This window comes from Telmatherina bonti, assembly GCF_933228915.1.
Source record: "Telmatherina bonti genome assembly, chromosome: 6".
Classification (NCBI taxonomy): domain Eukaryota; kingdom Metazoa; phylum Chordata; class Actinopteri; order Atheriniformes; family Telmatherinidae; genus Telmatherina; species Telmatherina bonti.
The window spans coordinates 3,892,208-3,918,913 of NC_136624.1; the positions used below are offsets into that span (position 1 = coordinate 3,892,208).

Here is a 26,706-nt window from a genome sequence, read left to right on the forward strand (position 1 = left end):
TGCCCGAGCCACCTCAACTGGTTCCTCTCGATGCGGAGGAGCAGCGGCTCTACTCTGATCTCCTCCCGGATGACCGAGCTCCTCACCCTATCTCTAAGGGAGAGCCCGGCCACCCTGCGGAGGAAACTCATTTCAGCCGCCTGTATACGAGATCTCGTTTGAAGGTGGTTTTACACAGCGGCTTCCTAGGCAGGAATGAGTAGCTGAATGCACACACAGGTGTTGTTTATCTGAGGTTTTATTCACCCCAAAACCTAAATCACAGTCAGGATAAAGTCATTATGATGAAGCAGTTTTTAAATTAGATACTGATGGTATAAAAAAAATACCTAAAAGGTTCTTTTTCAAACATTCAGCGTGTGTCATTGTGCATCATCTGCTGAGCTAAACATCCTCGTAAAGGATGTTTTTTATTCGAGTTTTATTTTCATGGCTGATAACGTGAGGTTACGTAACGTCTGACAAGACTAGGTATCACGTTGAAGAAGATGGATCACTGACACAAGCACGCAGAAGCAGAGGAGGCTATTTATTTTCCATTTTAAAAAGGGAACAGCAGCTTCTCAAAAGAGAAAAAAACATGATGACAAAAACATTTATTACATTACAGAGAAGTGCTTTTCTGAAAGAAGAACAAATTTTCTGCCTTGTCGTACTGGAATAAGCCACGTTCCCAGTCAGGAAGGAAGATGGCATCAAAGGAAAGGATCCACTAATATGATTGCTCAAAGTCTCCAACTAGCCTTGCTCATCTCACAGAACTAAACCCACAGACTGATTACACAAGTAAACACTAAAAATAAACTATTTGTATTTTCAGTTTCTGCTTTGACTGCTGTTAAGAACATAATGTATCAATTATTTCAGTCAGCTTCAGTTCGTCTTCATTCGGGACTCCTCCGCATCGAGAGGAACCAGTTGAGGTGGCTCGGGCATCTGGTCAGGATGCCTCCTGGACCTCCCTGGTGAGGTGTTCCAGTCACGTCCCTCTGGGAGGAGACCCCGGGGAAGACCCAGGACACGCTGGAGGGATTATATCTCTCAGCTGGCCTGGGAACGCCTCGGGATCCCCCCCGCAGAGTTGGCAAATGTGGCTGGGGAGAGGGACGTCTGGGCTTAAACACTCGCCTCATTCTGACCATGTGACACAAGGAGAAGGAAAGGAAAAGTTTCTTGGGAATAGCAACCTCTTGCTTTAGCATCTGGGGAAAGAGCAGAGGCTACAGGTGAGTTTCTGCTGCCAGTTGTTAAATAGTTGCAGCCAAATGGAAGCAATTCAGTAATATGAAAGACATCTCCAAGGGTTTTTCTGAGTTCCTGTAATGGGAAGCTGCTTTTTGTCGCCCACCTTTAACTCAGATGAAGACAAATCAAGATGAAGTTCATCTGTATGAATACTGTTAAAGCAGGTCCACTCATGCTTTCTCCTCCTTCCAAAACAAAGAAAGAAAGAAATACTCTAGGTTGTCTTCACCTTTTAATAATAACAGCAGTAGTTTAACAACTGTGAGTAAAAGACAGGATTTTGATGTTCTTTAGTAACAAACATGACTTTGGAGGCAAAAGAAAAGCTGGGAGGATTCTGATGGAGGTGTCTTCACGTTGTCCTCAACTCAGCAGTCTGGGAAAAGCAAACACTTCGGTCAGGAAAAACAGACGAAATCAGATTTTTTAAAAGATGCTGCAGATCTAGGAGCTTTACCTGGGCCTCATGACGTTCCCATGCACCCCTCTGTATCTCTGGTCACTCAGGATGGATGTCAGATCCTCCTTAAAGGTCCCTTCGTACACATCCGACTGACGTTTCATGTAGCTCTCAGCTTCATCTCTACATGAAAAAGGAGACGATAAGAAACTGCTTTCTGCAGGGACCCGAGCTTCGGCGTCCCTCTCGCGCTACGTACCCGAGCCGTTTGCCCATGATTGTCTGCAGGAACTTCCTGGCAGAGATTTGGCCCAGGACCTTCCTGTAACTGTTGGTAAAGATGGCATCGGCATGGCGTTGGGAGCTAAAAGGAATGAAAAAAGACTGGTTGATGCTGAGCAGTGCTAAACATTTTCCTGTGATCTATCCATACTTCTCCTGAATGAATGAATAATTCCTGAACAGATAAGAGGCACAGTTAATCTGACTGGAACTCTGACGGTTTTACTGAAAAGCACTCGGTGCGTTGCTACATTTACTCAGAGCATCACGGTTATTTAGGAGTAGAACGCAACACCGCTAGAGGCAGACTAAGTCAGACTACAAGGAGGGACAAACGTCTGTATTTATTCATATGAAGTCATTTGGCTGCATGTAGCTTCTGTAGGGAAACCCACCGCGGCTCTGCTGGCTCGCTCGGAGAACGTCTGTCCTTTTCCAGCTGCTCTGCTGGACTCTTTATGGACGTCATCAGGATGGACGTATCTCTCTGGCCGAACCTGTGGTGTTACACACTGAATGTCTGATGTTGTTTTCAAGCATGTCCACAACATCTGAATACTGAGTTTATATACTACATTCACTACCACCTGATTTTATTATTTATTTATCATTATTTCTACAGTTTATTCTAAAACACCTCTGGTCTTGTTACATTCTACATCCTGCAGCCTGGAAGTGAAACACTGATTAAGATGCTATGTGAATGTAAAATGGTGACTAATGCAGACATCCTGACCCTTCTTTGCATAACGAGTGCAGGGGTCGGTCGAGGCTCTGACGTGCAAACAAGCAGAGAAAGCTTTAAAACACATCGTTAGTCTGTAAAACTCAACTTCTATTGAGATGGGAATGTTACCACATGTGCAGTAGCCGGCTGGAAATGTTGGAATAACAACGTCCTGTTTACTTTATCTCTGATAAAATCATCAGTTTTATGAAGATTAACAAAATATCAACAAATGCAATACATATTATAGTGTTCAGATTTCTCAAAATGAGCTCAAAGAAACAAAAATTTCAACATTTATTCATGTTTCTGCTGCTGCTCATCTCCACTTACTAAAACAGCTTAACTATCAGTCAGGAAAGATCTTCATAACTTCTAAAATAATCCTAAAATGTGCTTTTTTTTTAAAGAAAAAGAAGAAAAGAGAAAGAAACATTTCCATAAAGATTGTTTTTCAGGACGTACCTGATGGATGGGTAGAGTGGGGAGCCGGATAAAGACATAACCAGGCAACAGAACAGCAGCAGCGCAGCTTTCTCCATCATCACAGCTAGTCCTGGAGAAGAGTGGACAACCAGAACAAATGACAGGAGTAGAAATTACATTAGAAAAAACGCTGAAACCACACTTTCCCCCCACCAGCGTCACCGCACAGCAGAGCAAACGCAAGTTGAGACAGGCAGAGGTGTGTGCTCTGATATGAAGTGGCAACACTTAAGAGCATGGATATTAAATGTACACACACATGCACATGTTAGACATGTGAGTGTGTGTGTGTGTGTGTTTAGAGTCACCTAGTCTTCTATGTGAATTCTCAGTGTCCTGCTGAGGCTCTACTCGGTGCCTTCCGCTCTCATCATCCCTTACTGCCAGGAAAGACTGGACAAAAGAAGACACACAGGAACTGTTTGGTATCTCTCTTTCCATGGTCAGTTTATACTGGACCTGTAGCTGCCGGTCACTCCCACATCACACATCATCACCATCATCATCATCATCCCTCTCTCTCCGCGAGCTGAGCTGCCTTCATGTGCTCTCTGCCTTTTTTAAAATGGCTTATTCATATTTCCATTGTTTTCATTAAGTGAATGTACAAACAATGTCAAATCAGTGCAAACATAACAGCACAGCGGATGCATAACACTTCTGTATAAAACACATTTAAAGCTGTTGAATAATAGAAACTCATAGCTTGAAATGATAAAACTTAAATTAACAGCAGTACATTTAAAGTTATTTGGATGTTAGTGAAGTAAATGAAAAACCAGACCGAAGAACTTGGAGGTGTCGCCTCTAAGGGAGTCAACAAGAAAAGCATCTCAACAACAGAACATGTTTCCACTTCAGGAAGTAGGCTGTGATTTTAGAAATGATAAGATGAAAATGTACATATATACAAATTATGTAGACTGCTTTCTTCCAACAAGGTGTTTTCACATTCAACACCAAATGTTTTATTTGCCATTAATTCGTTCACTATTTTAAAAAAGAAAATGGGCCCAACAACAAATGTTAAAAGCTCATATAAACCAGTATTCGTTGGGCGGAACATTGCCTTATACCAGTTTCTAAACGGACCTTGAGCGTGGTAGCACTGGAGGGACGTTTTTGACTGACGTGCCTTGGAGCATAGAAGAAGTGGATTAATGGTTTCAGCTACATTCATCAGAACATCTTGTTGACATTTGTGTCTTCATGCCACGTTTAGGATTGATCTCAACAGTGAGATTATCACATCATTACTAACACAAGTATTAAATCCACAATCTTCTTACAGATAACCTGGAAAAATAAAGCATCTGATTCTAACTTATGCTGATGGATTTGGGCTGATATAAACACCAAATATGATACGATAATTACATTATAAGTATTTAGGTATTACAGTCGTGTTTTTGACATTTTAACCTAAATTACTTTTTTAGTCACAACGTTTTTAATTTCAGCCAGTTTAGCACTTCTGCAAAGTCTGTTATCTTGAATGATGAGGGAGTCCTCTTGATGTAAAAACATCTTTGTCTACACGTGACAGGAGGTGTTGCTTGAATGAAATTTACTCCTGGTTACTACAGTTTCACTCCTGGTTAGGTTACTACCACTCTACTCAGGGTTACTACCACTTTACTCCTGGTTAGGTTACTACCACTTTTTTCCTGGTTACTACCGCTTTACTTCTGATTAGGTTCCTACCACTTCACTCCTGGTTACTACCACTTTACTCCTGATTACTTACACTTCATTCCAGGTTACTACCACTTTACTCCTAATTAGGTTACTACCACTTTACTCCTGATTACTTACGCTTCATTCCAGAATAACACCACTTTACTCCTAATTAGGTTACTACTACTTTACTCGTGGTTACTACCACTTTACTCCTGATTACTTACACTTCATTCCAGGTTACTACCACTTTACTCCTGGTTAGGTTACTACTACTTTACTCCTGGTTACTACCACTTTACTCCTGGTTACTACCACTTTATTCCTGGTTACTACCACTTTACTCATGGTTACTACCGCTTTACTCCTGGTCACTACCACTTTACTGTTTGAGCTGGCAACCATATATATATATATATATATATATATATATATATATATATATATATATATATATATATATATATATATATATATATATATATATACATATATATGTGTGTGTGTGTGTGTGTGTATGTATATTAAGTAACCAAAGTTAAAGTTTAGCTCATATTAGCTGCTGACATTAGCTAGCTAACATCAGCTCATAGACATGTATACATAGACGCGGCATAGCATCACGCTGTCTATACGAGCTGACGTCTCATTGCGCCGCCATCTTGGATGGGTCTCCCAACGGCCTCCAACGGATTTATTTGTAAGGTGTATGAAGCAGCCGCTTGGATTAACCACAGAAACGCAGAGAGCTTCGACTGGTGCAACTCTCTCCTTCTTTTCTCTTCGCATTCTGGTGCATGGCACCGTGAAAACTCCTTCTGCTTCCAAGGTCAGTTTAAGCTCTAGCATTCTTTCCTCACTCACTGGGACAGTCAACTGTGGAGCAACGAGAGCTGTTGTTTTAATGCAGCGTGGGACTCTGGTGATAACAGGAAGTGGCAATGATATACAAAAAATAGGAGAAGAAGAATGACGCTCTTCAAAATAAAAGCAATAAACTAAATGCAAAGCGGCAGAGCCACACCATTTGTAATTAACAAAATTAACTGACATTTACAGTGTAGGTCGAACCAAAACAACAACTTCACCCATTTTTACCAGATTTTTCTCACAGTTTGATTTGTTACAAAGGTCAGAGATATTTTTTGATACAGATCACTGTAAAACATTGAAAAAAACAACGTGCTTTTATGTTAAAATATTTTTATAAGTCCTATAGTTAGGGATGGTTAGCATCCCTTAGTTTTGCTGCTATAGGTTTAGACTGCTGAGGGACATTTCCTGATACACTGAGCTTCTTTCTCTCTCTTTATATCTCTTTCTTAAACACCTCATTGGAATAAAATGTATCATTTGCATTTAGTAGATAGTTCACGTTGTTAACATTATTTATAAACCAGTTATGTAGAAAAGTGCTTTGTTTGTGTGTATACGCGTTTTCCAGAGAAAACAGTTATGTGGGGATACTACGTTGACTCAGCAGCAAGACTTGAAGGCATAGAGCCATCCAATATGGCGGTGACCCATCCAATATGGTTGCGACGCTGGTTCACTCATAGACATCGTATAGATGTCTATGGGTTCACCCTCCAGCGCACAATGAGGCGTCTATGTATATTATGTCTATGATATTAGCGGCTAACATTAGCTGCTAACATGAGGACCCTGAAAGGCTTCGTTGTCTCCCCGCTCTGCGCTCCTCTGAGGTGTTTCCAGACCAGATTCTGCTCTGAACGTGCCAACACCAAAGCAGACAGAAGTGTTGTATCTGAGAGATTCAGGGCTCAGATCAGCGTTGGTCCAAGTTTTCAAGATTTTGTTAAAGGACTTCCAGGACACAGGACTTTGGCTGTGGAGGAAGAGTATGATGATGATGATGATGGTTATCTTCGTCAACACGTGCAGCTGGGAAACTCCAGGAAAGGTTGGGTTCATTTCATTTAATTTATTCAGATCCCCGTTAGCCACTTAGCCAGTTGCTATTCTTCCTGGGGTCTCCTCCATATTACATTACAATTTATATAAACTATTTTATACACCATGCACACCCACAATCACACAAACATAAAAAAACAATACAACAGCTCAATAAAAAAAAAATAGGGAAAAAATAAAAGAGGGAAAAAAACAAACAAAACAATTATTGTGATGTAATGTGTCCAAGGTTAAAGAAGATCAGACGTAGACAGAATCAGCAGTCCTGGGATTTCCTTAAAGATGAACATTTTATTTTCCAAGAGTTGTCCATTATACAATTTCAAAGATCTGTGGACAATCAGACACCAGTTTCACATCCTTTTCCCCCTCTCTCTCCTAGCGTGCTCCTAAAACTGACTACTTATATACCCCATAAGACACGCCTGATTTGATTTAGCCAAAGCCATTTCCCCATATCACCATCCCCAGCAACCTTATTCTACACCAACATTAATAAACAAACCAAATCTCAAAACAAACAAAATTAGACGAAAGGAATGCCAGTTCTAAAACACTATTTCAAATAAGCCCAGACTTAAAGAAACTACAGAAGAGGAAATCCTCCACTTGGTTTCTCCCAATCAACCAATCTAAGACATCACTCACACCTGCAATGAGGAAGTGTTGGGTTGGCCACTCCCCAACTCATCCTGCAAGGTGGAGTTAAACAAAGAATGATGTTAAATAGTAATACAATGAAAAATGCATCATAATGCAAACACTAACAACCTGGGATAATAACTGCAGCATGGTTAGCTGGCAACAGAAATGAAAGTTAAAGGGACAAATATGAGAAAAGGTTAGGGACAAGTGGTGAATAATTACAGTCTCACCCACTTTGTCACAATCATGTTGCAGCGTATTTCATGTGTCTGATCTTGTTGCAGCGTATTTCATGTGTCTGGTCTTGTTGCAGTGTATTTCATGTGTCTGGCCTTGTTGCAGTGTATTTCATGTGTCGTCTGGTCTTGTTGCAGCGTATTTCATGTGTCTGGTCTTGTTGCAGTGTATTTCATGTGTCTGGTCTTGTTGCAGCGTATTTCATGTGTCTGGTCTTGTTGCAGCGTATTTCATGTGTCTGGTCTTGTTGCAGCGTATTTCATGTGTCTGGTCTTGTTGCCGCGTATTTCATGTGTCTGGTCTTGTTGCAGTGTATTTCGTGTGTCTGGTCCTGTTGCAGCGTATTTCGTGTGTCTGGTCTTGTTGCAGTGTATTTCATGTGTCTGGTCTTGTTGCCTCGTATTTCATGTGTCTGATCTTGTTGCAGCGTATTTCATGTGTCTGATCTTGTTGCAGCGTATTTCATGTGTCTGCTCTTGTTGCAGTGTATTTCATGTGTCTGCTCTTGTTGCAGTGTATTTCATGTGTCTGGTCTTGTTGCAGCGTATTTCATGTGTCTGGTCCTGTTGCAGCGTATTTCGTGTGTCTGGTCTTGTTGCAGTGTATTTCGTGTGTCTGGTCTTGTTGCAGTGTATTTCATGTGTCTGGTCTTGTTGCAGCGTATTTCATGTGTCTGGTCCTGTTGCAGCGTATTTCGTGTGTCTGGTCTTGTTGCAGCGTATTTCATGTGTCTGGTCTTGTTGCCGCGTATTTCATGTGTCTGCTCTTGTTGCAGTGTATTTCATGTGTCTGGTCTTGTTGCAGCGTATTTCATGTGTCTGGTCCTGTTGCAGCGTATTTCGTGTGTCTGGTCTTGTTGCAGCGTATTTCATGTGTCTGGTCTTGTTGCCGCGTATTTCATGTGTCTGCTCTTGTTGCAGCGTATTTCATGTGTCTGGTCTTGTTGCAGCGTATTTCATGTGTCTGGTCTTGTTGCAGCGTATTTCATGTGTCTGCTCTTGTTGCAGTGTATTTCATGTGTCTGGTCTTGTTGCAGCGTATTTCATGTGTCTGGTCCTGTTGCAGCGTATTTCGTGTGTCTGGTCTTGTTGCAGCGTATTTCATGTGTCTGGTCTTGTTGCCGCGTATTTCATGTGTCTGGTCTTGTTGCAGTGTATTTCATGTGTCTGATCTTGTTGCAGCGTATTTCATGTGTCTGCTCTTGTTGCAGTGTATTTCATGTGTCTGATCTTGTTGCAGCGTATTTCATGTGTCTGCTCTTGTTGCAGTGTATTTCATGTGTCTGATCTTGTTGCAGCGTATTTCATGTGTCTGCTCTTGTTGCCGCGTATTTCATGTGTGTGGTCTTGTTGCAGTGTATTTCATGTGTCTGATCTTGTTGCAGCGTATTTCATGTGTCTGATCTTGTTGCAGCGTATTTCATGTGTCTGCTCTTGTTGCAGTGTATTTCATGTGTCTGATCTTGTTGCAGCGTATTTCATGTGTGTGGTCTTGTTGCAGTGTATTTCATGTGTCTGATCTTGTTGCAGCGTATTTCATGTGTCTGCTCTTGTTGCAGTGTATTTCATGTGTCTGATCTTGTTGCAGCGTATTTCATGTGTCTGCTCTTGTTGCAGTGTATTTCATGTGTCTGATCTTGTTGCAGCGTATTTCATGTGTCTGCTCTTGTTGCCGCGTATTTCATGTGTGTGGTCTTGTTGCAGTGTATTTCATGTGTCTGATCTTGTTGCAGCGTATTTCATGTGTCTGCTCTTGTTGCAGTGTATTTCATGTGTCTGATCTTGTTGCAGCGTATTTCATGTGTCTGCTCTTGTTGCAGTGTATTTCATGTGTCTGATCTTGTTGCAGCGTATTTCATGTGTCTGGTCTTGTTGCAGTGTATTTCATGTGTCTGGTCTTGTTGCAGCGTATTTCATGTGTCTGGTCTTGTTGCAGCGTATTTCATGTGTCTGGTCTTGTTGCCGCGTATTTCATGTGTGTGGTCTTGTTGCAGTGTATTTCATGTGTCTGATCTTGTTGCAGCGTATTTCATGTGTCTGCTCTTGTTGCAGTGTATTTCATGTGTCTGATCTTGTTGCAGCGTATTTCATGTGTCTGCTCTTGTTGCAGTGTATTTCATGTGTCTGATCTTGTTGCAGCGTATTTCATGTGTCTGCTCTTGTTGCAGTGTATTTCATGTGTCTGATCTTGTTGCAGCGTATTTCATGTGTCTGGTCTTGTTGCAGTGTATTTCATGTGTCTGGTCTTGTTGCAGCGTATTTCATGTATCTGGTCTTGTTGCAGTGTATTTCATGTGTCTGGCCTTGTTGCAGCGTATTTCATGTGTCTGCTCTTGTTGCAGTGTATTTCATGTGTCTGATCTTGTTGCAGTGTATTTCATGTGTCTGGTCTTGTTGCAGTGTATTTCATGTGTCGTCTGGTCTTGTTGCAGTGTATTTCATGTGTCGTCTGGTCTTGTTGCAGCGTATTTCATGTGTCTGGTCTTGTTGCAGTGTATTTCATGTGTCTGGTCTTGTTGCAGCGTATTTCGTGTGTCTGGTCTTGTTGCAGTGTATTTCATGTGTCTGATCTTGTTGCAGCGTATTTCATGTGTCTGGTCTTGTTGCAGCGTATTTCATGTGTCTGGTCTTGTTGCCGCGTATTTCATGTGTCTGGTCTTGTTGCAGTGTATTTCATGTGTCTGGTCTTGTTGCAGCGTATTTCGTGTGTCTGGTCTTGTTGCAGTGTATTTCGTGTGTCTGATCTTGTTGCAGCGTATTTCATGTGTCTGGTCTTGTTGCAGCGTATTTCATGTGTCTGGTCTTGTTGCCGCGTATTTTATGTGTCTGGTCTTGTTGCAGTGTATTTCATGTGTCTGGTCTTGTTGCAGCGTATTTCGTGTGTCTGGTCTTGTTGCAGTGTATTTCATGTGTCTGGCCTTGTTGCAGTGTATTTCATGTGTCTGGCCTTGTTGCAGCGTATTTCATGTGTCTGCTCTTGTTGCAGTGTATTTCATGTGTCTGATCTTGTTGCAGCGTATTTCATGTGTCTGGTCTTGTTGCAGCGTATTTCATGTGTCTGATCTTGTTGCAGCGTATTTCATGTGTCTGGTCTTGTTGCAGCGTATTTCATGTGTCTGGTCTTGTTGCAGCGTATTTCATGTGTCTGGTCTTGTTGCAGCGTATTTCATGTGTCTGGTCTTGTTGCCGCGTATTTCATGTGTCTGGTCTTGTTGCAGTGTATTTCATGTGTCTGGTCTTGTTGCAGCGTATTTCGTGTGTCTGGTCTTGTTGCAGTGTATTTCGTGTGTCTGGTCTTGTTGCAGTGTATTTCATGTGTCTGGCCTTGTTGCAGCGTATTTCATGTGTCTGCTCTTGTTGCAGTGTATTTCATGTGTCTGGTCTTGTTGCAGCGTATTTCATGTGTCTGGTCTTGTTGCAGCGTATTTCATGTGTCTGGTCTTGTTGCAGCGTATTTCATGTGTCTGGTCTTGTTGCAGCGTATTTCATGTGTCTGGTCTTGTTGCAGTATATTTTGAGACCTACGGATGTCAGATGAATGTAAACGACACAGAGATAGCCTGGTCCATTCTTCAGAAGAAGGGATACCAACGCACTGTCCAGCTAAACGAGGTACAGCTGACCTGATGTGATTCTGGATTTGTGTCCTGAAAATCTACTAATTTACTAAAAAGCAGCTAATGCGTGTCTCATGCGTGCAGGCTGATGTTGTTCTTCTGGTAACCTGCTCCATAAGGTAAGACAATGTGGTGCCAGATGTCCTGTCTGAATGTCTGATGATGACCAGACCAACAGGTGACAACATGTCATGCTGCCAACAGAGAAAAGGCCGAGCAGACTATTTGGAATAGACTGAGACAACTAACAGCCTTGAAGAAGAAGACCCTGAAGACCCCTTCACCAATGAAAATTGGGATTTTAGGTAAGATTAAAACACAGGTATGCTGCTCAGACATCAGGAGATTAATGTTCACGGTGCATCTGCTGCAGGTTGCATGGCAGAGAGGCTGAAGACGGAGCTACTGGAGCAGGAGAAGCTGGTTGACGTTGTTGCCGGTCCAGATGCATACCGAGACCTTCCCCGCCTTCTAAGTGTAGCAGATGGAGGTCAACAAGCCAGCAACGTGCTGCTGTCCCTGGAGGAAACATATGCAGACATCATGCCTGTCCACCATGCTGCTCAGGGACACAGTGCCTTTGTGTATGTTGGTATTTGTGGGATTGTTTTGGAGGTAATTACTGTGTCTGAGATGCATCAGCTGATAAGTGTTTGTGTCTGCAGATCCATCATGCGCGGCTGTGACAACATGTGTAGTTACTGCATTGTTCCCTTCACCAGAGGGAGAGAGAGGAGCCGACCGCTCAGCTCCATCCTCCAGGAAGTTCAGATGCTCTCTGACCAGGTACGTTACACTCTCACTCAGCGGATCAGCGGACGGACGGACGGATGGATAGATGGATGGGTAGATATAGAGATGGGTCAATGGATGGATGATAGATGGATGGATGGATGGGTAGATAGATGGATGGATGGATGGGTAGATAGATGGATGGATGGATGGGTAGATAGATGGATGGATGGATGGGTAGATAGATGGGTGGATAGATAGATGGACGGACGGGTGGATGGATGGATGGATAGATAGATGGACGGACAGGTGGATGGATGGATGGATAGATAGATGGATAGGCGGGCGACTGTAGCTCAGGAGGAAGAGCAGTTGACTTGTAACTGGGAAGTTGGGAATTTGATTCCAGGCTTCCCCTGACTATGTGCTGAAGTGTCCTTGGGCAAGACACTGAACCCTAAGTTGCCCCCCGATGTGCCTATCGTGGTATGATCATGTATGTATGGATGGATGGATTGATAGATAGATAGATAGAAAGATGTATGAATGGATAGATAGATGGATGGATAGGTAGATGGGTAGATTCAATTCAACTTTTTTTCACATAGCGCCACTTCACAACAATGTTGTCACAGAACACTTTACATACACATCATTTCGAGCCAATTCATTCATATCCTATAATAGAAGCCAACTGATTGCATCGAGTCGTGACTTGGATCCAATCCTCCATCCTGAGCTGCACGAGGCGACAGTGGGAAGGAAAAAACTCCCCTTTAACAGGAAGAAAACCTCCGGCAGAACCCGGCTCAGGGAGGGCAGCCATCTGCCTCGACTGGTTGGGGTGGAGAGGACAGGATGGATAGGTAGATGGGTAGATGGATGGATAGATGGATAGATAGATAGATAGATAGATAGAATATTCTGCCATATTTAAAGTCTCGTGAAGTTTCTAAAACTCTTTTTTTTAGACAAAAAAGAGCCTTAACCTTTGAACCTTCACACTAACTAAAAGCTCAGAGAAAAATGTTTTTCAGCTTGTTTTGGAGCAGAATAAACAGAATAAATGTGTTTTTTTTAGATATTAAAGAGAAAAAGTTGATAATAATGTAACAACAGTGAAACAGTCGTGTTCTAACAAACAGTTTGGGTTTTACAGAGCCAGACCAACTGCTGGACATTAAGATTTACTTTATTTATCCCTGTAGGGAAATTGAATTGCAGCAGCAGCATATACATTAAAAATATAAATACAGTATTACTATAGGTCTCATAAACACACAGACATAGCAGAAAGTATACTTACATAGCATAGAAATAAGATTACAATGAAAACAGTTAATATAGCTGAATAGTTTTGTAGACACCTGAGATGATGCTGTTCTGTGGGCGCCGCTCTGACAGAGAGGGATGAATTATAGAGTCTGATGGTCCAGAATGACTTCCTGTTCCATGCTCTGGTTTATTTCCACAAGGCTCACAGTCACTGCAGAATTATGATGGAGCAGGACCTTAAAGGGTTAAGAATCATCAGCAGAAGTCATTAGAAACACATCAAATCTCTTCATTTGTTTGTAAAGTTTCCTGAATTACAGGATTATTATATTTTACAAGTTATGTATGAAGCACATATGAACATATTATCCACAAAAATAAAGAATGCTGACAGTAAATACGTCTAGAATGGGAGCAGACGTCTTTAATAACGCAGATTTTAAACTTATTAGAGGAAAATATTCATCCCTGTGGAAGGCATTAGTTAATGGAATAATCTGACAAAGGATTTATTTCTACATTATTGTTTCTTCTTGTTGTAATTCTGTAGTTTATTTCAGCCATTAAGAATATTTACAATATTTCCATCCTCACATGTGACCATTCAAACGGAGTGGGCAGAAACACACACACACCCTACTCTGCTGATAATAACACTCCAGCTGTAAAACCATGAGACTGGAGTCTCCTTCACCATCAGGACAACATCTGGTCTCATGCAGCAGCTCCAGGCTCAAGCCGAGCAGAAACACAACAGGTTTGTTGTGGAAAAGGTGAGAAAGGTGCAAACCGGAGTGTTCAGATGGAAGCAAATGAAGATTTCCTGTCCAGCCGCGTGTCACTGAGCAGATCCCGCCTCAAGCATCCATCTTTCTTCCAGCCACTGATGCTGCTTTGTCTTTTATTTACTTCTGCTCAGAAGTTGGTGGAGAAATCCCGTAGTTTCACCTAAATCCTCTCCTTCTTCATATACGTGTGTGTGTGTGTGTGTGTGTGTGTGTGTGTGTGTGTGTGTGTGTGTGTGTGTGTGTGTGTGTGTGTGTCAGGGTGTGAAGGAGGTGACGTTGCTGGGCCAGAATGTGAACAGCTACAGGGACACTTCGGAGGAACATTTCTCCGCTTCAGACCCGACAAAGCTCAGCCGCGGCTTTCGCACCGTCTACCAGACGAAGCGGGGCGGTCTGCGCTTCTCTGACCTGCTGGACAAAGTGTCGCGACTTGATCCGGACATGAGGATCAGGTTCACGTCTCCTCATCCGAAGGATTTTCCTGATGAGGTACAGGTCCTTCCCTCACCCTGCGAGTTTGGTTAAATGTGCTGTCAAACTTTAGCTGTGATTTATTCCTGCTCCTTTTATTTGCCGCCTTCAGGTTTTACATCTGATTGCAGAACGCAGCAATATCTGTAAACAGATCCACCTCCCGGCCCAAAGCGGGAGCAACCGGGTCCTGAAGGCCATGCGGCGGGGGTCAGGAATCATCTCCGATATGAACAGTCACAGCCGCCTATCCAACAGAAAGATTCAACTGTGTCTCTTATCTTTCTGTTTCCAGCTACACCAGAGAGGCGTACATCGATCTGCTGGCGCTCATAAAGAGAATCATCCCAGGTAGAAACCTGCAGCTTCGTTAGTCGATCTGCTGGCGCTCATAAAGAGAATCATCCCAGGTAGAAACCTGACGCTTCGTTAGTCGATCTGGTGGCGCTCATAAAGAGAATCATCCCAGGTAGAAACCTGACGCTTCGTTAGTCGATCTGGTGGCGCTCATAAAGAGAATCATCCCATGTAGAAACCTGACGCTTCGTTAGTCGATCTGGTGGCGCTCATAAAGAGAATCATCCCAGGTAGAAACCTGACGCTTCGTTAGTCGATCTGCTGGCGCTCATAAAGAGAATCATCCCATGTAGAAACCTGACGCTTCGTTAGTCAATCTGCTGGCGCTCATAAAGAGAATCATCCCAGGTAGAAACCTGACGCTTCGTTAGTCCATCTGCTGGCGCTCATAAAGAGAATCATCCCAGGTAGAAACCTGACGCTTCGTTAGTCAATCTGGTGGCGCTCATAAAGAGAATCATCCCATGTAGAAACCTGACGCTTCGTTAGTCGATCTGCTGGCGCTCATAAAGAGAATCATCCCAGGTAGAAACCTGACGCTTCGTTAGTCGATCTGGTGGCGCTCATAAAGAGAATCATCCCAGGTAGAAACCTGACGCTTCGTTAGTCGATCTGGTGGCGCTCATAAAGAGAATCATCCCAGGTAGAAACCTGACGCTTCGTTAGTCGATCTGCTGGCGCTCATAAAGAGAATCATCCCAGGTAGAAACCTGACGCTTCGTTAGTCAATCTGGTGGCGCTCATAAAGAGAATCATCCCAGGTAGAAACCTGACGCTTCGTTAGTCGATCTGCTGGCGCTCATAAAGAGAATCATCCCAGGTAGAAACCTGACGCTTCGTTAGTCGATCTGGTGGCGCTCATAAAGAGAATCATCCCATGTAGAAACCTGACGCTTCGTTAGTCGATCTGGTGGCGCTCATAAAGAGAATCATCCCAGGTAGAAACCTGCAGCTTCGTTAGTCGATCTGGTGGCGCTCATAAAGAGAATCATCCCAGGTAGAAACCTGACGCTTCGTTAGTCGATCTGGTGGCGCTCATAAAGAGAATCATCCCAGGTAGAAACCTGACGCTTCGTTAGTCCATCTGCTGGCGCTCATAAAGAGAATCATCCCAGGTAGAAACCTGACGCTTCGTTAGTCAATCTGGTGGCGCTCATAAAGAGAATCATCCCAGGTAGAAACCTGACGCTTCGTTAGTCGATCTGGTGGCGCTCATAAAGAGAATCATCCCAGGTAGAAACCTGCAGCTTCGTTAGTCAATCTGCTGGCGCTCATAAAGAGAATCATCCCAGGTAGAAACCTGACGCTTCGTTAGTCGATCTGGTGGCGCTCATAAAGAGAATCATCCCAGGTAGAAACCTGACGCTTCGTTAGTCAATCTGCTGGCGCTCATAAAGAGAATCATCCCAGGTAGAAACCTGACGCTTCGTTAGTCGATCTGCTGGCGCTCATAAAGAGAATCATCCCAGGTAGAAACCTGACGCTTCGTTAGTCAATCTGCTGGCGCTCATAAAGAGAATCATCCCATATAGAAACCTGACGCTTCGTTAGTCAATCTGCTGGCGCTCATAAAGAGAATCATTCCAGGTAGAAACCTGACGCTTCGTTAGTCAATCTGCTGGCGCTCATAAAGAGAATCATTCCAGGTAGAAACCTGACGCTTCGTTAGTCGATCTGCTGGCGCTCATAAAGAGAATCATCCCAGGTAGAAACCTGACGCTTCGTTAGTCAATCTGCTGGCGCTCATAAAGAGAATCATCCCATATAGAAACCTGACGCTTCGTTAGTCGATCTGGTGGCGCTCATAAAGAGAATCATCCCAGGTAGAAACCTGACGCTTCGTTAGTCGATCTGGTGGCGCTCATAAAGAGAATCATCCCAGGTAGAAACCTGACGCTTCGTTAGTCGATCTGGTGGCGCTCATAAAGAGAATCATCCCAGGTAGAAACCTGACGTTTCGTTAGTCAATCTGGTGGCGCTCATAAAGAGAATCATCCCAGGTAGAAACCTGACGCTTCGTTAGTCGATCTGCTGGCGCTCATAAAGAGAATCATCCCAGGTAGAAACCTGACGCTTCGTTAGTCGATCTGGTGGCGCTCATAAAGAGAATCATCCCAGGTAGAAACCTGACGCTTCGTTAGTCGATCTGGTGGCGCTCATAAAGAGAATCATCCCAGGTAGAAACCTGACGCTTCGTTAGTCGATCTGGTGGCGCTCATAAAGAGAATCATCCCAGGTAGAAACCTGCAGCTTCGTTAGTCAATCTGGTGGCGCTCATAAAGAGAATCATCCCAGGTAGAAACCTGACGCTTCGTTAGTCAATCTGGTGGCGCTCATAAAGAGAATCATCCCAGGTAGAAACCTGACGCTTCGTTAGTCGATCTGGTGGCGCTCATAAAGAGAATCATCCCAGGTAGAAACCTGACGCTTCGTTAGTCGATCTGGTGGCGCTCATAAAGAGAATCATCCCAGGTAGAAACCTGACGCTTCGTTAGTCGATCTGGTGGCGCTCATAAAGAGAATCATCCCAGGTAGAAACCTGCAGCTTCGTTAGTCGATCTGGTGGCGCTCATAAAGAGAATCATCCCAGGTAGAAACCTGACGCTTCGTTAGTCGATCTGGTGGCGCTCATAAAGAGAATCATCCCAGGTAGAAACCTGACGCTTCGTTAGTCGATCTGGTGGCGCTCATAAAGAGAATCATCCCAGGTAGAAACCTGACGCTTCGTTAGTCGATCTGGTGGCGCTCATAAAGAGAATCATCCCATGTAGAAACCTGACGCTTCGTTAGTCAATCTGGTGGCGCTCATAAAGAGAATCATCCCAGGTAGAAACCTGACGCTTCGTTAGTCGATCTGGTGGCGCTCATAAAGAGAATCATCCCAGGTAGAAACCTGACGCTTCGTTAGTCAATCTGCTGGCGCTCATAAAGAGAATCATCCCAGGTAGAAACCTGACGCTTCGTTAGTCGATCTGGTGGCGCTCATAAAGAGAATCATCCCAGGTAGAAACCTGACGCTTCGTTAGTCAATCTGGTGGCGCTCATAAAGAGAATCATCCCATGTAGAAACCTGACGCTTCGTTAGTCGATCTGGTGGCGCTCATAAAGAGAATCATCCCAGGTAGAAACCTGACGCTTCGTTAGTCGATCTGGTGGCGCTCATAAAGAGAATCATCCCAGGTAGAAACCTGACGCTTCGTTAGTCGATCTGGTGGCGCTCATAAAGAGAATCATCCCATGTAGAAACCTGACGCTTCGTTAGTCGATCTGCTGGCGCTCATAAAGAGAATCATCCCATGTAGAAACCTGACGCTTCGTTAGTCGATCTGCTGGCGCTCATAAAGAGAATCATCCCATATAGAAACCTGACGCTTCGTTAGTCGATCTGCTGGCGCTCATAAAGAGAATCATCCCAGGTAGAAACCTGACGCTTCGTTAGTCAATCTGCTGGCGCTCATAAAGAGAATCATCCCATGTAGAAACCTGACGCTTCGTTAGTCGATCTGGTGGCGCTCATAAAGAGAATCATCCCAGGTAGAAACCTGACGCTTCGTTAGTCGATCTGGTGGCGCTCATAAAGAGAATCATCCCAGGTAGAAACCTGACGCTTCGTTAGTCGATCTGCTGGCGCTCATAAAGAGAATCATCCCAGGTAGAAACCTGACGCTTCGTTAGTCGATCTGGTGGCGCTCATAAAGAGAATCATCCCAGGTAGAAACCTGACGCTTCGTTAGTCGATCTGGTGGCGCTCATAAAGAGAATCATCCCAGGTAGAAACCTGACGCTTCGTTAGTCGATCTGGTGGCGCTCATAAAGAGAATCATCCCAGGTAGAAACCTGACGCTTCGTTAGTCAATCTGCTGGCGCTCATAAAGAGAATCATCCCAGGTAGAAACCTGACGCTTCGTTAGTCAATCTGGTGGCGCTCATAAAGAGAATCATCCCAGGTAGAAACCTGACGCTTCGTTAGTCAATCTGCTGGCGCTCATAAAGAGAATCATCCCAGGTAGAAACCTGACGCTTCGTTAGTCAATCTGCTGGCGCTCATAAAGAGAATCATCCCAGGTAGAAACCTGACGCTTCGTTAGTCGATCTGGTGGCGCTCATAAAGAGAATCATCCCAGGTAGAAACCTGACGCTTCGTTAGTCGATCTGCTGGCGCTCATAAAGAGAATCATCCCAGGTAGAAACCTGACGCTTCGTTAGTCGATCTGGTGGCGCTCATAAAGAGAATCATCCCAGGTAGAAACCTGACGCTTCGTTAGTCAATCTGGTGGCGCTCATAAAGAGAATCATCCCAGGTAGAAACCTGACGCTTCGTTAGTCAATCTGGTGGCGCTCATAAAGAGAATCATCCCATGTAGAAACCTGACGCTTCGTTAGTCGATCTGGTGGCGCTCATAAAGAGAATCATCCCATGTAGAAACCTGACGCTTCGTTAGTCGATCTGGTGGCGCTCATAAAGAGAATCATCCCAGGTAGAAACCTGACGCTTCGTTAGTCGATCTGGTGGCGCTCATAAAGAGAATCATCCCAGGTAGAAACCTGACGCTTCGTTAGTCGATCTGGTGGCGCTCATAAAGAGAATCATCCCATGTAGAAACCTGACGCTTCGTTAGTCGATCTGCTGGCGCTCATAAAGAGAATCATCCCATGTAGAAACCTGACGCTTCGTTAGTCGATCTGCTGGCGCTCATAAAGAGAATCATCCCATATAGAAACCTGACGCTTCGTTAGTCGATCTGCTGGCGCTCATAAAGAGAATCATCCCAGGTAGAAACCTGACGCTTCGTTAGTCAATCTGCTGGCGCTCATAAAGAGAATCATCCCATGTAGAAACCTGACGCTTCGTTAGTCGATCTGGTGGCGCTCATAAAGAGAATCATCCCAGGTAGAAACCTGACGCTTCGTTAGTCGATCTGGTGGCGCTCATAAAGAGAATCATCCCAGGTAGAAACCTGACGCTTCGTTAGTCGATCTGCTGGCGCTCATAAAGAGAATCATCCCAGGTAGAAACCTGACGCTTCGTTAGTCGATCTGGTGGCGCTCATAAAGAGAATCATCCCAGGTAGAAACCTGACGCTTCGTTAGTCGATCTGCTGGCGCTCATAAAGAGAATCATCCCAGGTAGAAACCTGACGCTTCGTTAGTCGATCTGGTGGCGCTCATAAAGAGAATCATCCCAGGTAGAAACCTGACGCTTCGTTAGTCAATCTGCTGGCGCTCATAAAGAGAATCATCCCAGGTAGAAACCTGACGCTTCGTTAGTCAATCTGGTGGCGCTCATAAAGAGAATCATCCCAGGTAGAAACCTGACGCTTCGTTAGTCAATCTGCTGGCGCTCATAAAGAGAATCATCCCAGGTAGAAACCTGACGCTTCGTTAGTCAATCTGCTGGCGCTCATAAAGAGAATCATCCCAGGTAGAAACCTGACGCTTCGTTAGTCGATCTGGTGGCGCTCATAAAGAGAATCATCCCAGGTAGAAACCTGACGCTTCGTTAGTCGATCTGCTGGCGCTCATAAAGAGAATCATCCCAGGTAGAAACCTGACGCTTCGTTAGTCGATCTGGTGGCGCTCATAAAGAGAATCATCCCAGGTAGAAACCTGACGCTTCGTTAGTCAATCTGGTGGCGCTCATAAAGAGAATCATCCCAGGTAGAAACCTGACGCTTCGTTAGTCAATCTGGTGGCGCTCATAAAGAGAATCATCCCATGTAGAAACCTGACGCTTCGTTAGTCGATCTGCTGGCGCTCATAAAGAGAATCATCCCAGGTAGAAACCTGACGCTTCGTTAGTCAATCTGCTGGCGCTCATAAAGAGAATCATCCCAGGTAGAAACCTGACGCTTCGTTAGTCGATCTGGTGGCGCTCATAAAGAGAATCATCCCAGGTAGAAACCTGACGCTTCGTTAGTCAATCTGGTGGCGCTCATAAAGAGAATCATCCCAGGTAGAAACCTGACGCTTCGTTAGTCAATCTGCTGGCGCTCATAAAGAGAATCATCCCAGGTAGAAACCTGACGCTTCGTTAGTCAATCTGCTGGCGCTCATAAAGAGAATCATCCCAGGTAGAAACCTGACGCTTCGTTAGTCGATCTGCTGGCGCTCATAAAGAGAATCATCCCAGGTAGAAACCTGACGCTTCGTTAGTCGATCTGGTGGCGCTCATAAAGAGAATCATCCCAGGTAGAAACCTGCAGCTTCGTTAGTCGATCTGCTGGCGCTCATAAAGAGAATCATCCCAGGTAGAAACCTGACGCTTCGTTAGTCGATCTGGTGGCGCTCATAAAGAGAATCATCCCAGGTAGAAACCTGACGCTTCGTTAGTCGATCTGCTGGCGCTCATAAAGAGAATCATCCCAGGTAGAAACCTGACGCTTCGTTAGTCGATCTGGTGGCGCTCATAAAGAGAATCATCCCATGTAGAAACCTGACGCTTCGTTAGTCAATCTGCTGGCGCTCATAAAGAGAATCATCCCAGGTAGAAACCTGACGCTTCGTTAGTCGATCTGCTGGCGCTCATAAAGAGAATCATCCCAGGTAGAAACCTGACGCTTCGTTAGTCGATCTGCTGGCGCTCATAAAGAGAATCATCCCAGGTAGAAACCTGACGCTTCGTTAGTCGATCTGGTGGCGCTCATAAAGAGAATCATCCCAGGTAGAAACCTGACGCTTCGTTAGTCAATCTGGTGGCGCTCATAAAGAGAATCATCCCAGGTAGAAACCTGACGCTTCGTTAGTCAATCTGGTGGCGCTCATAAAGAGAATCATCCCAGGTAGAAACCTGACGCTTCGTTAGTCAATCTGCTGGCGCTCATAAAGAGAATCATCCCAGGTAGAAACCTGCAGCTTCGTTAGTCAATCTGGTGGCGCTCATAAAGAGAATCATCCCAGGTAGAAACCTGACGCTTCGTTAGTCAATCTGGTGGCGCTCATAAAGAGAATCATCCCAGGTAGAAACCTGACGCTTCGTTAGTCGATCTGGTGGCGCTCATAAAGAGAATCATCCCAGGTAGAAACCTGACGCTTCGTTAGTCGATCTGGTGGCGCTCATAAAGAGAATCATCCCAGGTAGAAACCTGACGCTTCGTTAGTCAATCTGGTGGCGCTCATAAAGAGAATCATCCCAGGTAGAAACCTGACGCTTCGTTAGTCGATCTGGTGGCGCTCATAAAGAGAATCATCCCAGGTAGAAACCTGACGCTTCGTTAGTCGATCTGGTGGCGCTCATAAAGAGAATCATCCCAGGTAGAAACCTGACGCTTCGTTAGTCGATCTGGTGGCGCTCATAAAGAGAATCATCCCAGGTAGAAACCTGACGCTTCGTTAGTCAATCTGGTGGCGCTCATAAAGAGAATCATCCCAGGTAGAAACCTGACGCTTCGTTAGTCGATCTGGTGGCGCTCATAAAGAGAATCATCCCAGGTAGAAACCTGACGCTTCGTTAGTCAATCTGGTGGCGCTCATAAAGAGAATCATCCCAGGTAGAAACCTGACGCTTCGTTAGTCGATCTGCTGGCGCTCATAAAGAGAATCATCCCAGGTAGAAACCTGACGCTTCGTTAGTCGATCTGGTGGCGCTCATAAAGAGAATCATCCCATGTAGAAACCTGACGCTTCGTTAGTCGATCTGCTGGCGCTCATAAAGAGAATCATCCCAGGTAGAAACCTGACGCTTCGTTAGTCGATCTGGTGGCGCTCATAAAGAGAATCATCCCAGGTAGAAACCTGCAGCTTCGTTAGTCGATCTGGTGGCGCTCATAAAGAGAATCATCCCAGGTAGAAACCTGCAGCTTCGTTAGTCAATCTGCTGGCGCTCATAAAGAGAATCATCCCAGGTAGAAACCTGCAGCTTCGTTAGTCAATCTGCTGGCGCTCATAAAGAGAATCATCCCAGGTAGAAACCTGACGCTTCGTTAGTCGATCTGGTGGCGCTCATAAAGAGAATCATCCCATGTAGAAACCTGACGCTTCGTTAGTCGATCTGCTGGCGCTCATAAAGAGAATCATCCCAGGTAGAAACCTGACGCTTCGTTAGTCGATCTGCTGGCGCTCATAAAGAGAATCATCCCATGTAGAAACCTGACGCTTCGTTAGTCGATCTGCTGGCGCTCATAAAGAGAATCATCCCAGGTAGAAACCTGACGCTTCGTTAGTCAATCTGGTGGCGCTCATAAAGAGAATCATCCCAGGTAGAAACCTGACGCTTCGTTAGTCGATCTGCTGGCGCTCATAAAGAGAATCATCCCAGGTAGAAACCTGACGCTTCGTTAGTCAATCTGGTGGCGCTCATAAAGAGAATCATCCCAGGTAGAAACCTGACGCTTCGTTAGTCAATCTGCTGGCGCTCATAAAGAGAATCATCCCAGGTAGAAACCTGACGCTTCGTTAGTCAATCTGGTGGCGCTCATAAAGAGAATCATCCCAGGTAGAAACCTGACGCTTCGTTAGTCGATCTGGTGGCGCTCATAAAGAGAATCATCCCAGGTAGAAACCTGACGCTTCGTTAGTCGATCTGGTGGCGCTCATAAAGAGAATCATCCCAGGTAGAAACCTGACGCTTCGTTAGTCGATCTGCTGGCGCTCATAAAGAGAATCATCCCAGGTAGAAACCTGCAGCTTCGTTAGTCAATCTGCTGGCGCTCATAAAGAGAATCATCCCAGGTAGAAACCTGACGCTTCGTTAGTCGATCTGCTGGCGCTCATAAAGAGAATCATCCCAGGTAGAAACCTGACGCTTCGTTAGTCGATCTGGTGGCGCTCATAAAGAGAATCATCCCAGGTAGAAACCTGACGCTTCGTTAGTCAATCTGGTGGCGCTCATAAAGAGAATCATCCCAGGTAGAAACCTGCAGCTTCGTTAGTCGATCTGGTGGCGCTCATAAAGAGAATCATCCCAGGTAGAAACCTGACGCTTCGTTAGTCGATCTGGTGGCGCTCATAAAGAGAATCATCCCAGGTAGAAACCTGACGCTTCGTTAGTCGATCTGCTGGCGCTCATAAAGAGAATCATCCCAGGTAGAAACCTGACGCTTCGTTAGTCGATCTGGTGGCGCTCATAAAGAGAATCATCCCAGGTAGAAACCTGACGCTTCGTTAGTCAATCTGCTGGCGCTCATAAAGAGAATCATCCCAGGTAGAAACCTGCAGCTTCGTTAGTCGATCTGGTGGCGCTCATAAAGAGAATCATCCCAGGTAGAAACCTGACGCTTCGTTAGTCGATCTGGTGGCGCTCATAAAGAGAATCATCCCAGGTAGAAACCTGACGCTTCGTTAGTCGATCTGGTGGCGCTCATAAAGAGAATCATCCCAGGTAGAAACCTGACGCTTCGTTAGTCGATCTGCTGGCGCTCATAAAGAGAATCATCCCAGGTAGAAACCTGACGCTTCGTTAGTCGATCTGCTGGCGCTCATAAAGAGAATCATCCCAGGTAGAAACCTGACGCTTCGTTAGTCGATCTGGTGGCGCTCATAAAGAGAATCATCCCAGGTAGAAACCTGACGCTTCGTTAGTCAATCTGCTGGCGCTCATAAAGAGAATCATCCCAGGTAGAAACCTGACGCTTCGTTAGTCGATCTGCTGGCGCTCATAAAGAGAATCATCCCAGGTAGAAACCTGACGCTTCGTTAGTCGATCTGCTGGCGCTCATAAAGAGAATCATCCCAGGTAGAAACCTGACGCTTCGTTAGTCGATCTGGTGGCGCTCATAAAGAGAATCATCCCAGGTAGAAACCTGACGCTTCGTTAGTCAATCTGGTGGCGCTCATAAAGAGAATCATCCCATGTAGAAACCTGACGCTTCGTTAGTCGATCTGCTGGCGCTCATAAAGAGAATCATCCCAGGTAGAAACCTGACGCTTCGTTAGTCAATCTGCTGGCGCTCATAAAGAGAATCATCCCAGGTAGAAACCTGACGCTTCGTTAGTCAATCTGGTGGCGCTCATAAAGAGAATCATCCCATGTAGAAACCTGACGCTTCGTTAGTCGATCTGGTGGCGCTCATAAAGAGAATCATCCCAGGTAGAAACCTGACGCTTCGTTAGTCGATCTGGTGGCGCTCATAAAGAGAATCATCCCAGGTAGAAACCTGACGCTTCGTTAGTCGATCTGCTGGCGCTCATAAAGAGAATCATCCCAGGTAGAAACCTGACGCTTCGTTAGTCGATCTGCTGGCGCTCATAAAGAGAATCATCCCAGGTAGAAACCTGCAGCTTCGTTAGTCGATCTGCTGGCGCTCATAAAGAGAATCATCCCAGGTAGAAACCTGCAGCTTCGTTAGTCAATCTGCTGGCGCTCATAAAGAGAATCATCCCAGGTAGAAACCTGCAGCTTCGTTAGTCAATCTGCTGGCGCTCATAAAGAGAATCATCCCAGGTAGAAACCTGCAGCTTCGTTAGTCGATCTGGTGGCGCTCATAAAGAGAATCATCCCATGTAGAAACCTGACGCTTCGTTAGTCAATCTGGTGGCGCTCATAAAGAGAATCATCCCAGGTAGAAACCTGACGCTTCGTTAGTCGATCTGGTGGCGCTCATAAAGAGAATCATCCCATGTAGAAACCTGCAGCTTCGTTAGTCAATCTGCTGGCGCTCATAAAGAGAATCATCCCATGTAGAAACCTGCAGCTTCGTTAGTCAATCTGGTGGCGCTCATAAAGAGAATCATCCCAGGTAGAAACCTGCAGCTTCGTTAGTCAATCTGGTGGCGCTCATAAAGAGAATCATCCCAGGTAGAAACCTGCAGCTTCGTTAGTCAATCTGGTGGCGCTCATAAAGAGAATCATCCCAGGTAGAAACCTGCAGCTTCGTTAGTCGATCTGGTGGCGCTCATAAAGAGAATCATCCCAGGTAGAAACCTGCAGCTTCGTTAGTCGATCTGGTGGCGCTCATAAAGAGAATCATCCCATGTAGAAACCTGACGCTTCGTTAGTCGATCTGCTGGCGCTCATAAAGAGAATCATCCCAGGTAGAAACCTGACGCTTCGTTAGTCGATCTGGTGGCGCTCATAAAGAGAATCATCCCAGGTAGAAACCTGACGCTTCGTTAGTCAATCTGCTGGCGCTCATAAAGAGAATCATCCCAGGTAGAAACCTGACGCTTCGTTAGTCGATCTGGTGGCGCTCATAAAGAGAATCATCCCATGTAGAAACCTGACGCTTCGTTAGTCGATCTGCTGGCGCTCATAAAGAGAATCATCCCAGGTAGAAACCTGACGCTTCGTTAGTCGATCTGGTGGCGCTCATAAAGAGAATCATCCCAGGTAGAAACCTGCAGCTTCGTTAGTCAATCTGGTGGCGCTCATAAAGAGAATCATCCCAGGTAGAAACCTGACGCTTCGTTAGTCAATCTGGTGGCGCTCATAAAGAGAATCATCCCAGGTAGAAACCTGACGCTTCGTTAGTCAATCTGGTGGCGCTCATAAAGAGAATCATCCCAGGTAGAAACCTGACGCTTCGTTAGTCGATCTGGTGGCGCTCATAAAGAGAATCATCCCATGTAGAAACCTGACGCTTCGTTAGTCGATCTGGTGGCGCTCATAAAGAGAATCATCCCAGGTAGAAACCTGACGCTTCGTTAGTCAATCTGCTGGCGCTCATAAAGAGAATCATCCCAGGTAGAAACCTGACGCTTCGTTAGTCGATCTGGTGGCGCTCATAAAGAGAATCATCCCAGGTAGAAACCTGACGCTTCGTTAGTCAATCTGGTGGCGCTCATAAAGAGAATCATCCCAGGTAGAAACCTGACGCTTCGTTAGTCGATCTGCTGGCGCTCATAAAGAGAATCATCCCAGGTAGAAACCTGACGCTTCGTTAGTCGATCTGCTGGCGCT

At 45.0% G+C, this 26,706-nt stretch overlaps 3 protein-coding genes across 3 annotated transcripts in view; 2 read left to right on the forward strand and 1 right to left on the reverse strand.

The window, feature by feature from the left end:
• rpn2 (ribophorin II) overlaps positions 1-26,706 on the forward strand; it is a 265,425-nt gene that overhangs the window by 13,234 nt on the left and 225,485 nt on the right. The gene's annotated exons all lie outside the window — the stretch shown is intronic.
• ghrh (growth hormone releasing hormone) lies at positions 1,082-5,717 on the reverse strand. Its single transcript, XM_079241615.1, has 8 exons — positions 5,682-5,717; positions 3,449-3,533; positions 3,120-3,210; positions 2,323-2,424; positions 1,905-2,009; positions 1,703-1,828; positions 1,349-1,621; positions 1,082-1,202 (listed from the first exon to the last, which is right to left on the reverse strand). Exons 3-7 carry the CDS (start codon positions 3,197-3,199, stop codon positions 1,609-1,611), a joined length of 426 nt encoding a protein of 141 aa, XP_079097741.1. The 5' UTR covers positions 3,200-3,210; positions 3,449-3,533; positions 5,682-5,717; the 3' UTR covers positions 1,082-1,202; positions 1,349-1,608.
• The window catches only part of cdk5rap1 (CDK5 regulatory subunit associated protein 1), a gene marked incomplete at its 5' end in the record, with an annotated part of 29,703 nt that continues 9,470 nt past the window's right edge, over positions 6,474-26,706 (forward strand). Inside the window, 9 exons of the mRNA XM_079242840.1 lie at positions 6,474-6,741; positions 11,142-11,245; positions 11,335-11,369; positions 11,455-11,555; positions 11,624-11,834; positions 11,916-12,036; positions 14,304-14,534; positions 14,629-14,726; positions 14,812-14,867. Coding sequence (XP_079098966.1) covers positions 6,474-6,741; positions 11,142-11,245; positions 11,335-11,369; positions 11,455-11,555; positions 11,624-11,834; positions 11,916-12,036; positions 14,304-14,534; positions 14,629-14,726; positions 14,812-14,867 — 1,225 coding nt within the window. The remainder of the gene's footprint in view (positions 6,742-11,141; positions 11,246-11,334; positions 11,370-11,454; positions 11,556-11,623; positions 11,835-11,915; positions 12,037-14,303; positions 14,535-14,628; positions 14,727-14,811; positions 14,868-26,706) is intronic.

Excerpts from the sequence above, each read along its gene's own strand:
- ghrh (XM_079241615.1), bottom strand. The coding sequence starts at position 3,199 with ATGATGGAGAAAGCTGCGCTGCTGCTGTTCTGTTGCCTGGTTATGTCT. Across the intron at positions 2,010-2,322 it reads AGCGAGCCAGCAGAGCCGCG|CTCCCAACGCCATGCCGATG; the intron begins GTGGGTTTCCCT and ends CATTCCTTTTAG. Across the intron at positions 1,829-1,904 it reads ATCATGGGCAAACGGCTCGG|AGATGAAGCTGAGAGCTACA; the intron begins GTACGTAGCGCG and ends TTTTTCATGTAG.